The following is a 17,288-nucleotide window of genomic DNA, read 5'->3' on the forward strand; positions in this document are numbered from 1 at the left end:
TTCTTGCAACCTCTGGCTATTTCCAGGCCTAAAGTTCCTACAATTGCTGATGTTACAACTATTTTTGTCTCCTAGAGATGTTTACTTTATCTGTGAGCACGCTATGTGTGCCCCCGCTTTCCTTTGGGGAGAAGTTTTATTGGCGTTCCAGGTGAACAGGTCTGCAGAAATTAGATCATGAAAACCATTACTTATCATGTTAAGAAACTGGTATTTTATCCTAAAGGCCATGAGAGCTCTTGAAACATTTAAAGGAAATGAATGATATAAAAAAGATAAACTGGCAGCAAGTAGATGATGGAATATTAGGAGCTGGAGGAGACATGGCATAAGAATGTGGGGGCTAGTGCACTGGCAATAGGGATACAAAGGAAAGGGTAGACTTAAGAGAGAATGGGCAGGGAGAGGCCCATTCAAAATAAAAAGATGGCTGATTAGAGAGGATTAGGTAGAAGAAGGAGTCCAGGATGACTCTCAGTTTTGTGTTATTGGGTAAAAGGGATATCTTTCATTGAGATATGAATAAAAAGAGGAAGAACAGTGGGAAAGTAATGAATTTGGTTTAGATATTTTGAATTTTAGATGCCTGTGGGATACCTAGGTGGATATTTAAAAAGATAACAGGAAATCAGTAATTGAATCTGAGGAGAGAGGCATACAATGGAGCTAATAAGCTGAGAGCTATCAGAGTGACATTGGTAATTAAAGTCACTGTGATGTAGGATCACTAAGCCAAGGAAGTAAAAGGGCAACTTCATGTCAAGACTGAGAAAGGCTAATGAGAAGGTGAAGTGGCAAATCAAGAGAGAGCAGTTTCACAGCAGCCAAGGAAGGGAAGAATTTCTTTAATTTATTTAGTGCTCAAGTTATAAACAATAGAAATAAAATGATTGAATATTTATAATAAATTTAGCTTATAATTCCAAAATATATCCTATACTGGGTAATGTCTCAGTATTCTTCTATACAGGATATATAATATCCTAGAATGAAAGGTTATCAAGTCAACTTTAAATCAGTGAAGGGAAAGCTCTATCTACTTTCTGTTCTGTCATTTCAATGACGTAATTATTAGAGGAGAACTTCATATGTATAAAATTAGACGTACAATAATCATCTCTGCTTTTAATGAAATTTTAGGCTTTTTCTGAATATGAAACAGTACTATAGAATTATTTTTCATAAGATATATCTAATTATTAATTTTATCTTAGAGTCTTAAAAAAAGTAGAGTATTTATGAGGAAGAGTCACAAAAAATTTACCTCAATGCCCATTTCTCCAGGAGGTCCAACATCACCTTGCAATCCTTGCAGTCCCTATATTAAAATAAAATTTAAGACATGAGAATAAAAATTTACTCTATGTCAGTAAATGTATGCAACTAGATATAAGTTTTATAACACAGATTTGTATAATACATAATTATATAAATACGTAATACGTTTATCAAGATATTACTTTACTCTGTATAAACAAAATTATATCTTTAGTTGATTCGTGTGTGTGTGTATGTGTGTGTGTGTGTGTGTGTGTGTTTTGAGACAGAGTTTTGCTCTTGTTGCCCAGGTGGGAGCACAGTGGCACAGTCTCTGCTCACTGCAACCTCTGCCTCCTGAGTTCAAGCGATTCTCCTGCCTCAGCCTCCCAAGTAGCTGGTATCATAGGCACCTGCCACCATGCCTGGCTAGTTTTCATATTTTCAGTAAAGACGAGGTTTCACTATGTTGGCCAGGCTGGTCATGAACTCCTGACCTCAGGTGATCAACCTGTCTCAACTTCCCAAAGTGCTAGGATTACAGGCGTGAGTAATTGTGCCCAGCCTCATGTGTATTTTTTAAAATAAATGTACTAAGCTATTCTTGTATTTAAAAAGAAAAGAGTGATAGTCATTCTTTTACTCTCTAATTTACTCATTCATTCAACATGTATTAAGCACTTTCTAAGTATCATACATTGTGCTAAGCATTTTGACAAGGTATCTTATTTAATTCACGTCATAGTCATTCATCTGCTTAAAATTCTTAGCAAATATGTGACAAACAAAATTGCATCTTAAAGTAAATGTGCAATTTTTTTACTGACTCTATAGTTTTACCCTTCAAGAATGTTATATAGTTAAAATCATATAGCATGTAACCTTTTCATACTGACTTCTTTAACTTAGCAGTATGCATTTAAGGTTCCTTTATAAATTTTTGTGGTTTGATGGCTCATTTATTTTTTATTGCTGAATAATATTCCACTGTATGGGTATACCACAGTTTGTTTATTCATTTATTCATTGGACACTGTTTTAGTTCACTCAGGATTCTATAACTAAATAATATGAATTAATAGCTTATAAACAACAGGTATTTATTTCCCACAGTTCTGGAGGCTGGAAAGTCCAAGATCAAGTTGCTGGAAAGTTCAGTGTCTGGTGAAGGTCCACTTTCTGCTTCATAGATGGCGCCTTCTAGTTGTGTCCTCACTTGTTAGAAGGGGTGAGCTAGCTCTCTCGTGCTTCTTTTATAAAGGCACTAATCCCAATCACAAGGGCACAGCATCCCAAAGATCCTGCCCTGTAATACTATTACCTCGGGGATTGGGATTTCAACATATGAATTTTGGGGAAACATGGTCCAATGATAGCAGACATATTGGTTCACATTGGTTGCTTCAAATTTTTTGCACCTATAAATAAAGCTGCTATAAACATTCTTGTACAGGTTTTTGTGTGGACATAGGTTTTCAACTCATTTGGGTAAACACCAAGGAGTGTGATCACTGTATGCCTAGCTTTGTAAAAAACTGTAAAAAACTGCCATACTGTCTTCCATACTCCCACCAGCAATGAATGAGAGCTCCTGTTGCTCCACATCCTTGTCAACCTTTGGTATTATCAAAGTTACAGGTGGACAGTGGTACGTCATCATTGTTTTAATTTGCAATTCACTAATGTCATATGATGTTGAGCATAGCTTTACATGGTTCTATCCTATTTCTATACTTTCTTTGGTGTGGTGTCTATTCACATCCTTTGTCAACATTTTAATTTTTTTTTAAGAAAATTGTTGCCTTTTAAATGTTTTTTTCTATATTTTGGATACAAGTCTTTTATCAGATACACGCTTTACAAATATTTTCTCCCATTCTGTGGACTATCTCTTCATTCTCTTAATGGCGTCTTTTCAATGCAGATTTAAAAAAACATTAATGAAGTCCAACTGATCAACTTTTTGTTTCACAGGTTGTGCTTTTGGTGATGTAGCTAAATACTCGTCATAAAAATTCATCAATAAATCTCAGGTCATATAGATTTTCTTCTATGTTTATATTTTAGGAGCTTTATGGTTTTGTTTTTTGCAATTAAGTCTAGGATTCATTTTGAGGGTGTGTGGGGGTGTGTGTGTGCGTGTGTGTAAGGTGTAAGATCTACATCTAGATTCATGTTTTGAATGTGGATATCTTGCTTCAGCATAATTTGTTGAAAAGACTATCAATTGTATTGCCTTTGCTTCTTTGCCACCAATCACTTGACTTTATTTGTGACTATATATTGCATATATTGCGTAGAACAAAGAGTGTATCTGTGTTCTATTTCTGGGCTCACCATTCTGTTCCAGTGATCTACAGTTGACACTTAAAACAACATAAGGGTTACAGTGCCAACCTCCTGCACAGTTAAAAATATGAGTACAACTTTTGACTCCCCCAAAATGTAACCACTTATAGTCTACTGTTGACTGGACTTCTTACTAATAACATAAGCAGTTGTTTAACACATATTTTATGTTATATGTATTATATAGTATAGTCTTAAAATAAGTCTTAAAGTAAGTTAGAATAAAGAATACTGTATTCTTAAGTGGAAGTAGGGCATAATCTAGGTCTTCATCCTTATTGTCTCCATGCTGAGTAGGCTGAGGAGGAGGAAGACGAGGAGGGGTTGGTCTTGCTGTCTCAGGGGTAGTAGAGGTGAAAGAAAATCCACAAATAAGACCTTTGCAGTTCAAACCTGTGCTGTTTAATGGTCAATTGTACTTGTCTATTATTTTGCCAATATTATACTGTCTTGATTACTACAGTTTTACAGTAAATCTTTAAGTCAGTGTCTGTTCTCCAACCTTGTTCTTTGATATTACATTGGCTATTCTGGGTCTTTTGGTTTCCATATAAACTTTAGAATCTGTTAATTTCTACAACATAACTTGCTTGGATTTTGATGAGCATTTCATTGAATTGATAGATCAATTGGTGAAGAACTAATATCTTAACAATGTTGATCTTCCTAGCCATGAACATGAAATATCCTTCCATTTATACAGATCTTTAATTTCTTTGATCAAAGTTTTCCTCATATAGGTCTTGTTTATATTTTGTTAGACTTATACCTATTTCTTTCTTTCCTTTTTGGTGCTAATGTAAATGGGATTGTGTTTTTCATTTTAAATTCCAATTATCCATTGCTGGTAATATAGAAAAGCAATTGACTTGTGTATATTAACTTATACCCTGTTATGCTACAATCTCATTATAACTGCTTATTACTTCTGGGAGTTTAAAAAATCAGTTCTTGAAGATTTTTTACACAGACAGCCATGCCATCTATAAAGAAAGATTTATTTCTTCTTTCCCAATTTGTACACTTTTTCTTTTCTTTTCTTATTGCACAAGCTAGGACTTTCAGCACGATGCTGAATAGGAGTTAAAATTGAAAAGAGGAGGAACATATTTTCCCTGTTCCCTTGTTCTTAATGGAAAAGTATCTAGTTTTCTCATCAGTAAGTATAGTGTTGGCTACAAGGTTTTTAGAAAAATATGTTTTTCAAAAAGCTGAGGAAGTTCCCCTTTATTCCAAGTTGGAGAGTTTTTATCAAAAATGGGTGCTGGATTTTGTCAAATGATTTTTCTGCATCTTCTCATATCATATTTTCTTACTTAGCCTATTGAGGTGATGGATTATGTTAATTGACCTTCTAATGTTAAACCAGTCTTGTATACCTGAAAAAAATTCCACTTGGTTATGATGTATAATTCCATTTATACATTGTTTGATTAAATTTGCTAATATTTTGTTGAGGATCTTGTATCTATGTTCATGAATGATATCGGTCTACAGTTTTCCTTCCTTGTGATGTGTTTGCCCGGTTTTGTTGTTATGTATAAATCGCCTTCCTATAGATAGCAGGCATAGTATGGGGAATCTCTCTGGAAGGCATTGTTTTTACTTAAATAAGATCAAACCCCCACCAGACTCCTCTTCCATCGACCAAGACTCTTTCACATGTAATTTCTAAAACTGTAACCCTAAGAGCCTTTTACATGTAGTTTCTAAGGCTGTAAACCCAAGACCCTTTCACATGTAATTTCTAAGGCCGTAAACACAAAACCTTTTCACGTGTAATATCTAGAGTTGTAAGCCTATATAAAGGCAGAGCTTCTCTTTGTTAGGGGAGCTTGGCTGTTAGACAAACATGTTGCCTTGCTCCTGGCCAAAATAAATAACCTCTTCCTTCCTAGTTTGGTGTCTGAGAGGTCTGTTTCTTGCAGCTGCTCCTGCTTCACTTAGACCACTGACATTTAAGTGACTATGATATAGTCGAGTTAGTATATACCATAGTTGTTAGTTTTCGTTTGTTGTCTTTATTCTTTATTGCTGCTGCTTCTTTGGTCTTCTTCTTTTTACTTTTTTGGCTTCCCATTTCATTTTATTTTAATAAATTAATTTTGAGATGGAGTCTCACTCTGTCACCCAGGCTAGAGTGTAGTGGCATATATTGGCTCACTGCAAATTCTGTCTCCTGGGTTCAAGTGATTCTCCTACTTCAGCCTCCTGAGTAGCTGGGACTACAGGTGCGTCCCGCCACATCCACCTAATTTTTGTATTTTTGGTAGAGATGGGGTTTTACCATGTTGTCCAGGCTGGTCTCGAACTCCTGACCTCAAGCGATCCACCTGCCTCAGCCTCCCAAAGTGCTAGGATTATAGGCATGAACCACCGTGCCTAGCCTGGCCTCTCATTTTAATTAAGCATTTTATATGAGTTAATTTTCTTTCCTGGCTTAGTAAACAAACTATACTACTTTTAAAACTTTTTAAAGTGGACACTTTAGAGTTTGCAATACATATTTACAGTTAACCCAGGTCCATTTTCTTCCTTTTTTAAAAAACCCTACAGCACCTGGTATTCCTAGGTCATCTCCAATCCCAGTACTAACCAGTCCTGACCCTGTTTAGGGTCATCCAAGATCAGATGAGATTGAGGACATTCAGGGTGCTATGGCCATTGATCAGGTCCATTTTAGAATAACACTATACCACTTCATGAGTAGTGCTAGCACTTTATAACAATTCCTCCCTCTGGTTCCTTGTAACATTTGACTTATCCATGAGATGTAATACCAAATATACTGTTGCTATTAATATTTTGTACAAATTATCTGTTAGATCGATTAAGAATTATAAAAATATTTTATTTTACCTTCATTTATTCCTTCTCTAACACTCTTCTTTCCTAGATGAGTTTCTTACCTATGTCACTTTTCTTCTCTCTGAAGAACTTCTTTAACACTTCTTGCTGATCTGCTAGTGACAAACTCCTTAAATTTTTGTTTGAGAAAGACTTTATTTCTCTTTCACGTTGAAATTCCCAGTTTGATAATTCCAAAGTGTCTGCTATCCTTGAGTCTGTTTCTGCTTATTTGTCTCTGCAGGCGATTTTTGCCTTTTAGCTTGCCTTGTAACTTTTTGGAAAGCCAGACATGATGTAAATGTAAATAAAGCCAAGGTGAATAGGCCTTTAATGTGATATTTTGTTATCTGGCTGGGGGTTAGGCTGTGTTTACTGGTTGTTGTAGTTGCGGTGTCTGAGGCTAAAATGTCCTCTAATATTGTTTTTGACTCCCGTTTTCTTTAACTTTTCGAGGGACTCTTTAAGTGGGTTGGTAGCACAGTTCCTTCAGCTATAATCTGTTAGTGCAGAGGAGCCCCACTGATGTGATTATAAGTTATGAGTATAGGAGGAGCATTCTACAGTTCTATGATTTGGTCTCAGTCTTTTAGTGAGTCTGAGTTAGATATTTCCCTTCTCCCATGTCAAAGGCCAGAGAGGGCTGGAGTGGAATATTTCTCTTCCTTCAACTGAAGGCTAGAGGGAGGTGAAATTCGGTTTTCATTTCCCAAAGGTTAGTTGGTCTTTGGTAAAACACCAGTTTATTCTGTGATAAATAATTTCCCTGGAGGGCAAGCACTGTTAGGAGATCAGAGAATACTAGGTATGTTTCAAAATCATACTATCTCTCTCCCTCTGCTGGAAGCAGGAGGCATTTTTCTCTGTCTTTAAAGTGAGAACCTGTTAGGGCTCCTGGAGGAAGTAAAACTCAGGAACATGTAGGGGCCTCCCAAAGACTGGGCCCTTTCTGAGTTTTTTTTAACACTCAAGCTGGTCTACACTGAGTCTCTGGTAACTTGCTAATTACAGTTTAAAGTGTTCCTACTGTCCAGATGTGGGCTATGTGTTCACCTGTCTGTCTCTCCATTTTGGGGGCAGTAGTTTGTCTTGTGACCTTAATTCTCTGATAGATTTAAGAAGAGTTGTTGATTTTCAGTGTGTTCATCTTTTTTCTTGTAGTGAGGATGGGAGTGATGACTTTTAAGTTCCATACATTTCAGACCAGAAAACACTTCATGTTATTATTTACTTATTTATTCTGTCACCCAGACTAGAGTGCAGTGGCACGATCTCTGCTTACTGTAACCTCCACCTCCCAGGTTCAAGTAATTCTCCTGTCTCAGCCTCTTGAATAGCTGGGATTACAGTCATGGGCCGCTACATCCAGCTAATTTTTGTATTTCTTTTTTTAGTGAGACCGGTTTTACCACGTTGGCCCGGCTGGTCTCAAACTCCTGACCTCATGTGATCCACCAGTCATGGCTTTCCAAAGTGCTGAGTTTACAGGTGTGAGCCACCAGACCCAGCCCAGAAAACACTTTACTGTTGTTAACCTAAATAACAAAGAGAAAGAGGCTCTCTAAAAGAAATAAGGCAGTTATTTTAAAATAGAGCATTACAATGGGGATATGCATGCCCTAGTAAGCTATGTACATATTCAGGGAGATAAAGGAAGCCAATGGTTTTTAAAGGAAAAATGATAAGGATTATATAATTGTTTTGAAATGATTATCCTTGGATATAAATATGAAAAACAATAGTAACACCAGTCCAAAGCTGGACAGGCAGTTGCTGGGCAGATGTCTTTTCAGAAGTATTTTTTGTATATAGGTGTAAATGTCGTTTGCGCAAGGTTGCGGTTTTGTAATTTTTTGTGATAGTTTGTGTTATCAGGCATCTAAGAATGAGAATTCTCTCTTTATGGCCTTCAGCTCTATTTGTCAGGTTTTTCTTTTATTTTCTTAACATCAGTGACTCCATTTTGGTTCTGACAACTTTCACACTATGATTTTTTTAGTCTTTTTTTGGGGAAAGACTGGATTCAGCTACAAGCCAAATTATGTTTCACACACAATAATTTTTTTTGTTGTTTTTTTGAGATGGAGTCTTGCTCTGTCACCCAGGCTGGAGTGCAGTGGTCTCGGCTCACTGCAGCTTTTGCCTCCCAGGTTCAAGCAATTCTCCTGCCTCAGTCTCTTGAGTAACTGGGACTACAGGCGTGGACCACCACACCTGGCTTTTTTTTTTTTGTATTTTTAGTAGAGGTGGGGTTTCACTATATTGGCTAGGCTGGTCTTGAACTCATGACTTCAAGTGATCTATCTGCCTTGGCCTCCCAAAGTGCTGGGATTACACGCATGAGCCACCATACCCATTCTCCATACAATGATTTTTTTTTTTATATTATACTTTAAGCTCTGGGGTACATGTGAAGATTATGCAGGATTGTTACATAAGTATACATATGCCATGGTGGTTTGCTGCATCCATCCCCACATCACCTACATTAGGTATTTCTCCTGTTATCCCTCCCCAATCCCCCCACCCCCTGATATCCCTCCCCTATCCCCCCCACCCTCCAACAGGCCCCAGTGTATGATATTCCCCTCCCTGTGTCCATGTGTTCTTATTGTCCAACAACCACCTATGAGTGAGAACATATGGTGTTTGGTTTTCTGTTCTTGTGTCAAGTTTGCTGAGAATGATGGTTTCCAGCTTCATCCATGTCCCTGTAAAGGACATGAACTCATCCGTTTCTATGGCTGCATAGTATTTCATGGTGTATATGTGCCACATTTTCTTTATCCAGTCTATCATTGATGGGCGCATCTGGGTTGTTTCCAAGTCTTTGCTATTGTAAACAGTGCTGCACTGAACATACGTGTGCATATGTCTTATAATAGAATGATTTATAATCCTTTTGATATATACCCAGTAATGGGATTACTGGGTCAAATGGTATTTCTATTTCTAGATCCTTGAGGAATCACTACATGTGTCTTCCACAATGGTTGAACTAATTTACACTCCTACCAACAGTGTAATAGCATTCTATTTCTCCACGTCCTCTCTGGCATCTGTTGCCTCCAGATTTTTTAATGATTACCATTCTAATCACGTGATACGCCAGCCTTGGTGTAAGATGGTATCTCAATAATGTGGTTTTGATTTGCATTTCTCTAATGACCAGTGGTGATGAGCATTTTTTCCTATGTTTATTGGTTGCATAAATGTCTTCTTTTGAGAAGTGTCTGTTCATATCCTTCACCCACTTTTTGATGGGGTTGTTTGTTTGTTTTTTCTTGTAAATCTGTTTTAGTTCTTTATAGATTCTGGATATTAGCCCTTTGACTTCAAACTATACTATGAGGCTACAGTAATCAAAACAGCATGGTACTGGTACCAAAACAGAGATATAGACCAATGGAACAGAACAGAGGCCTTGGAAGTAACGCCACACATCTACAACCATCTCATCTTTGACAAACCAGACAAAAACAAGCAATAAGGAAAGGATTCTCTGTTTAATAAATGGTGTTGGGAAAACTGGCTAGCCATATGCAGAAAGCAGAAACTGGATCCATTCCTTACACCTTATACAAAAATTATTTCCAGATAGATTAAAGTTTTAAACATAAGACCTAACACCATAAAAATCCTAGAAGAAAACCTAGGCAATACCATTCAAGACATAGGCATACGTAAGGACTTCATGACTAAAACACTAAAAGCAATGGCAACAAAAGCCAAAATAAATAAATGGGATCTAATTAAACTTAAGAATTTCATACAATGATTTTTAAAGAATCAAAAATGGTTGTTGAATTTTAGATGACTTGTTTTTGTATTTTTCATTATATCTGTGATATATTAATGGATTTCTTAATAATAACTAACTTTTCCTTGATTGTAATCTTCCTTTTACTTCACTGAGGTGGGTAATTCTTTATATCTGTGATAAAATTTTACTTAATTTTTTGTTTAGATTTTTACAATTATTTGTCAGTGAAATTCATCTCCAGCTCTATTTTGGCTGCTCTCTTTGACTTTGTTATTGTCAAAATTCTACTGAGATGCTGATATAGGGTACTCTTATCTTTTGTCTCTAAGATTGTTGCCACTTTGTTTACCTTTAAAAGTTATCTAATGGGAAAGTGAGTGAAGTTTTATTATACACTTTTAGTTAACATGAGAATCCTATTAACTATTTTTTGAGATAAGTGGAAATGACTTCTGGAATCTAAGAAAGAGTAGCTAGAAAATAATATTTTTAAATTTACAGGGGGTATTATAAAGCAAGCTTATGAAGAATTAATTTTAGAGTATAACACTCCCCTCATTGCTTCTTTGAAGGCAGTATTCAATACTTAGAGATATTAACAGTATTCAGTTCAGGAGTTTTTTTCAAATTGTTTTCTGAAATGGAAGAATAAATGAACAAAATAATAAAAGAAAGAAAGAATAAACAAATGCCACCATTCTCCTCTTACTGAGGGCAACTGGGTACAGTTGTGCAGGTTGTACATGATGTAAACAAAGGGACATTATTTGTTTTCAGGTTTGCATTGATTAGACATTTTCTTTTTGTACATATGTGATTTAAATGTACATCTGGGGTCAGCAAACTGTTTTCTTTCCCAAAGGGCCAGACAGTAAGTATTTTCGGCTTGTGGATCATGTGGTCTCTGTCAAAACTTTTCAACTTTGCTGTTATAGTATAAGGGAATGGTTATGGCTGTGTTTCAATAAAACTTGATTTACAGAAGCATAACGGGACTGAGGGCTGTAGTTTGCCTATCCTACCTTATGCCTACATACTTCTAAGGGGATCTAATATTATCATGAATATTTTAAGATGGGTTATGGTTATGGTTGAAACTCCTATCTGATTTTCCTCTTATTCTCTCAGTTTCTTGTGCAGTTTCATCCTTTTCTGCCAGTATTTTGTAAATGTCGTAGCTCTTCAAGTCTCAGCCTTAGATCTTTTTCTTTTCTGTCATCTATACGCTTCCTATAGGCAATGAATCCAATGTTTTCTAACTTCAGTCATTCCTCTGCTCTGAATCCAACTGCCAACTTCACGTTTCTCAAAGACACTTCAAATTCAGCATAAACTGATTTTATAATCTTCCATTCTCAAACCTACTTTTCTGTATTTTTTTTTCTGTTTCAGTGAATAGCATCATCAACTCTTTAATAAGCCATAAATTTAAGAATTATACGTCACATACAGAATCTTTATTTCCTATTTATTTTATATCCTTTTGAATCATTCTGTCCACTTCTTTTCTCTAATCATAAAAAAGGTACTGCTGCTTCTTATCTGGATTATTACAATAGCCAACCATTCTTGGCTCCTTCCATTTTGTGATTCGACTGATATTTACAAAATAGATATCAGATAACAAACTAAATAATCTGATAATAAAGCTAGTCCCAGCCTTTTAATAACATTCTTTGTTCTAAGGATAAAAATAAAAATTGTTGACAATAGCCCTCATAAAGCTGTGTGTGTTTTGTCACCTGCCTCCTTTCTATGCCCATCTTGTACTTACATATATATATACACACACACACACAAATATATATATATGTATAATCTACTTTCCTAGTATGTCTGATATATATATGTATATCAGACATTACATATATATATATCACCTGATATATATATATCACCTGATATATATATGTAATGTCTGATATATATATACATTATATATGTTACACATTTACATTATATATATAATGCTTTATATATATAAAACATTATATATATTTTATATATGTATACATTATATATATATAATTATGTTATATATATATACATATATCATATATATTATATATATATAATGTGTGTATATATATACACATATATCAGACATTATACCAGGAAAGTGGATTACAAAGATACAAGAAAGTGGATTACAAAGATATAAGAAATTGTCTCTGATTTCAAGCAAGTTACAGACTTTTTAGAGAATATACTTAAATAAATAATGCTGAAGAAATTTGCATTATTTTCAGATAAATATCAGGATTGGAATGGCAGGTTAAGACATGCATAATGGAGAGAAAACCAAGAAGGATTTAGCTTAAAAAAAAAATCAACAACATATCTAAGATTCTCTATTTGGAAAGAACTCTATGTACTGTCAAATCTTTACTTACTGTTTTGAGAGCTTATATCATAGGTTAAGTATAAAAATGAAGAAAAAGCGATGGTAAAAACAGCTCTTTAACTGTTAGAATTATCCATTTGCTACAAACTAAATGAATTATACAAACGCCACCTGTAAACCTTTGTGTGAACTGATGATAAAATCAATGAAATGGTTTGAAAGACTATATTGTACTGTATATCTTAGAAGCACATTATAGCACATTACATCTAACACCATTAACCAGAATAATGACTTCATTGGCAATAAAGAATAAATTGTAAGAAAGTAGGTGTGACAAGGTCTTTCCTTGTCACAACTTACCTTCCATGGAAGCTCTATAATTGAATCATATTTATGAAACTGTTTCATAACAATTTCATAAGTTTATATATTGATGTAAGTTTTTGTAATGTTGATGTAACAGCATTTCTGTCATGTTTGCACATTTTGGCCCATCAGATGTAGAATTTGGCTTCTCTCTGTATGGTCTCCTAATTATAGAAATTGCCTCATAAATGTGATTGTGTGTGTGTGGCAATGTAATAAGTATAAGAACAAGCCATTCAGAAAGAGAATTTCTGAGACTCAGTAAAACAGAATTTTCTTTGTTGAAAACAGAAATATGCTTAGATTTAACAGCTCCAGAAAAACAGTACCATATTTGACTATATGAAACCAGAAAGGCACGAAAAACTATTAATTTTCATTCTATGTAATTAGTCTATGGTGTCTTTGGTAAATGTTGCTTTCTAAAACATACCAGTTACAGCACAACAGAGCAATAATATAAAGGTAAATGTACATTATGAGAAACACACAATTAGAAGAGTATAAAGATAAACTTACTGGTTCTCCTGCAGGTCCTCTGTCACCTGTACTTCCAGGCAGTCCCTGTAAACCCTGGACAAATAAAGGCAAAACTTGTAGGAAATGTGGTGTGTGAAGATGTTTTAGACAGTTTCCTTACCTTAGCTTTCCTTATGGATCCTTCCACCCAACTTTTCTTCTTCTTTTCTTTTTTTGCTTTTGTGGTAAAATACACATAACATAAAACTTACTATTTTAACCACTTTTTAAATGTACAGTTATGTGGCATTAAGTACATTCACAATGTTGTACAACCATCACCAGAACTTTTTCATCTTCCCAAACTGAAACTTGGTACCAATTAAACATTAATTCCCCATCACCCCTTCTTTCCTATTCCCTGGCAACTACCATTCTATTTTCTGTCTCTATGAATTCGATTACCCTAAGTACCTCATATCAGTGAGATCATACAATATCTGCCTTTCTGTGACTGGCTTATTTCACTTAGCATAATGTCTTTAGGTTCATCCCTGTTGTAGCATGTGTCAAAACTTCATGCTTTTTAAGGCTGAGTCCATTGTATGCATATCCCACATTTTGTTTATCTATTCACCTATCAAGGAATATGGATTACTTTCAACTTTTGGCTATTGTGAATAATGCAGCTATGAACATGGGTATTCGAGTATCTGTATGAGTCCCTTTTTTCAATTATTTAGGTATTTGCCTAGAAGTGGGACTGATAGATCATATGGTAATTTTCTGTTCAACTTCTTCACAAACCACTAAACTGTTTTCCATAGCAGACCCCCTATTTTATTTGTACCAGTAATGCACAAGGGTTCCAAATCCTCCACATCCCTGGCCACAATATTTTCTTTCTTTCTTTTTTTTTTTTTATAATAGCATTCTAATGTTTGTGAAACAGTATCCCATCATGGTTTGATTTACATTTCCCTAATGACTAGTGATGTTGAACATCTTTTCATGTGCTTACTGGCCACTTGTATATCTTCTTTAGAGAAATGTCTATTCAAGTTCTTTGCTCATTTTTCCATTAGGTTGTTTTTTCAAAAACTCTTGAGTTGTAGGAGTTCTTTATATCTACTTCTATTTTTATTTAATCCTCACTCCTATATTGTGACAAATAATTATCTAAAATTATTTTAAATCTGGATTTCTTTATAGTTTTAATGTTGATATAAAGTTTCTTTTTTCCAAAAATAATAATGTCCTTGTGATGTGTTAATAAGTATGACTTATACCCTTAAACCCTGGCAAGGCACAGGAGTCTTAAAACCTAGATAACCAGAAATAACCATACTGAATCTGTAACTTCCTTTTTTCCCTGTCTTTACATTCTTTGTAGTGCCATAAAGGAGAGAATCAGATATGAAGTCGATAGAACCCTAAACCAAATTCTGTGTTCTCCGGCTCCGTCAGATTTATTGAGCATTTACTGTGTGCAAGACACTGATGACTACTGACAATAAATAACATGATGACCCATTTGTAAGTTGCATCTTCTACATTATTGGTCTTGGGAAAGTTGATAACTATACAGCTAATCACAATTACTATTTTATCTTAAAAACTAAAAGCTTCAAAAAATATGACATTAAATTAGAAGATATTCAAAGTTGTTAGCAACACACTATCTTCTAAGTTATAATCATTAATGCTATGTTTGGTTTCTCTGGCTAGAGAAAGGGAAATAAGTCTAATTATGGACTCCCATCTGATTCAGGCCCTGTTTCAGTCATGTAAATGATATGCTGCCTATTCACTCCAGACTCCTTAATTAAGAGATAGGATCATTATAAGAAATCTCTCTGTGCCTAGTAGACCAACTGATATATACAGAAAACTTCAGAACTTTAAATAACGTCTGCCCAATGTTCTTTGTAGTATGTTTACAAATAATATCAAGTCTACCACGTACTTTTAATGCTGTTGATAGTGCACAAAAGCCCTTTTGCAAAGCTACAAAATAATTTAAACAGAATCTATTTTTATTGGGGATAAAGAGGAAAAGCACAAGCTGGAATAAAATAAAAATTATCTTTAAGGCTTTTAGAACTCCCTACTCCATGACCTCAACTTAGTAATTATGATAATGAGGATAATAATGACTATTTTGGTTGTTATTTATTGAGAGCCTGTGCTAGGAACATAATAAATATCATTTGTTATACATTTATTATAACTATGAAAGATTTCCCATATCAAAGATAGGGAAACTGAAGCTCAGAGAAGTAATTTGTACAAAGTCAAGACTGCTAGTAAGTGGCAAAACCAATATATGGCTTCCAATATGATTGACTCCAATATGATATGAGACATTATATGCAAGGGAATAATGATATTTTATATATATATTATTTATATATAATATCATTATATATATAAAATATCATATATATATATATACACACACACACACACATATTGTGGACTGCTTATCAGAAATACTGGAGGCCAAAAGAAAATGGCAAGTTATCTTTATAGTGCTGAATAAAAACAAAAAAAACCCCACAAGACTCTGTCAACCTAGAATCCTATATCCAGTGAAACTATACTTCAAAAGTAAAGGAGAAATAAAGATATTTCATAAACAAAAACTAAGAGAAATATGTACTCGTAGACTTTACCACAATAAACATAAAGGATTTTCTATAGGTTGCAGGGAAGTGACACCATTTGGAAACACAAATCTTCAGAAAGGAATGAACAGCATCAGAAATGGCAAATATGTGGGTAAATGGCAAACATTATTTCCCCACTAAACATCTCTAAAGTATGTATTTCATATATATTATGAAAATATATTAAAGCAAAAATTATAATTTTGCAATGTGTAGTTTAAAATATATGTAGATGTAATACACACAACAATTATAGCATAAAAAGGTATTAGTAAATGGACCTATATTGTTGGCAAGTTTCTTATACTGTGTTAAGTATTTACATAAAATACTTATTTTGTGGCACTTCATAGAAAAAGTTTGCTGAACCTTGACTTAGAATAACAGTGGAAAATAATAATGAGAAGAAATACAGCTAAAAAGCCAATAAACAGATTAAAATAGAATTATCAAATTTATTCAATGCCAACAGAAGACACTGAACAATAACAACAGAAAGGACACAAAGTAAAACAGATCATAAAACCGAAGACCCAAATCTAACCATCTCAATAATTACATTACATTGAAATTGAACAAATGCTCAAATTAAAAGGCAGAAATTGCCAGAATGAATAAAATGCAAGGTCCAACTATAAGATATTCACTTTAAATATCAAGACACAGATAGGTTGAAAGGAAATTAAGGAAAAAGATATGCCATGTAAGTAGCAAGCATAAGAAGGTTGGAGAAACTTTATATTAGTATTAATATCAGATATTTCATAACAAATAGTATTATTAGGAGTAAAAAGTATTACCAGAAGATAAATAGAGAAGAATATTTTTTAACAAAAAGAGGATCAGTTGATCAGGAGGACATAATAATTATAAATGCGAATACACTTACAATAGAATTTAAAAATACGTAAAGCAAAATTGGAAAGAATAAAAGGAAGAAATAGAGAAATACAAAAATTACAGTTGGAGAATTTTTACACCTCTATCTCATAAACTGATAAAATATCTAGATAAAAATCTCAGTAATATATGAGTTATGTATGATAGCTTTTATATTATTTAGAGAACCTAAAATAGTGATCCAGGCCTTAACACCTTAATAACACAATGGATTGTGCTCTTTCTTCCTGGTTTTCTTTTGAGTCAGAGATATGGGAGGCAAGTACTATAGAGGAGGCAGCGCTGGCCCACAGACAAATACTAGTTATCTGGATTACCAGAGCACTGTGTG

At 34.4% G+C, this 17,288-nt stretch overlaps 1 protein-coding gene across 1 annotated transcript in view; it reads right to left on the reverse strand.

The window, feature by feature from the left end:
- Window positions 1-17,288, reverse strand: part of COL24A1 (collagen type XXIV alpha 1 chain) — a 390,193-nt gene that overhangs the window by 130,236 nt on the left and 242,669 nt on the right. The window contains exons 32-33 of the mRNA XM_064372593.1: window positions 13,449-13,502; window positions 1,265-1,318 (exon numbers count right to left, since the gene is read on the reverse strand). Coding sequence (XP_064228663.1) covers window positions 1,265-1,318; window positions 13,449-13,502 — 108 coding nt within the window. The remainder of the gene's footprint in view (window positions 1-1,264; window positions 1,319-13,448; window positions 13,503-17,288) is intronic.

This window comes from Aotus nancymaae, unplaced genomic scaffold (assembly GCF_030222135.1).
Source record: "Aotus nancymaae isolate 86718 unplaced genomic scaffold, 86718_ANA_hifiasm-v0.15.2.pri h1tg000007l, whole genome shotgun sequence".
Taxonomy (NCBI): Eukaryota; Metazoa; Chordata; class Mammalia; order Primates; family Aotidae; genus Aotus; species Aotus nancymaae.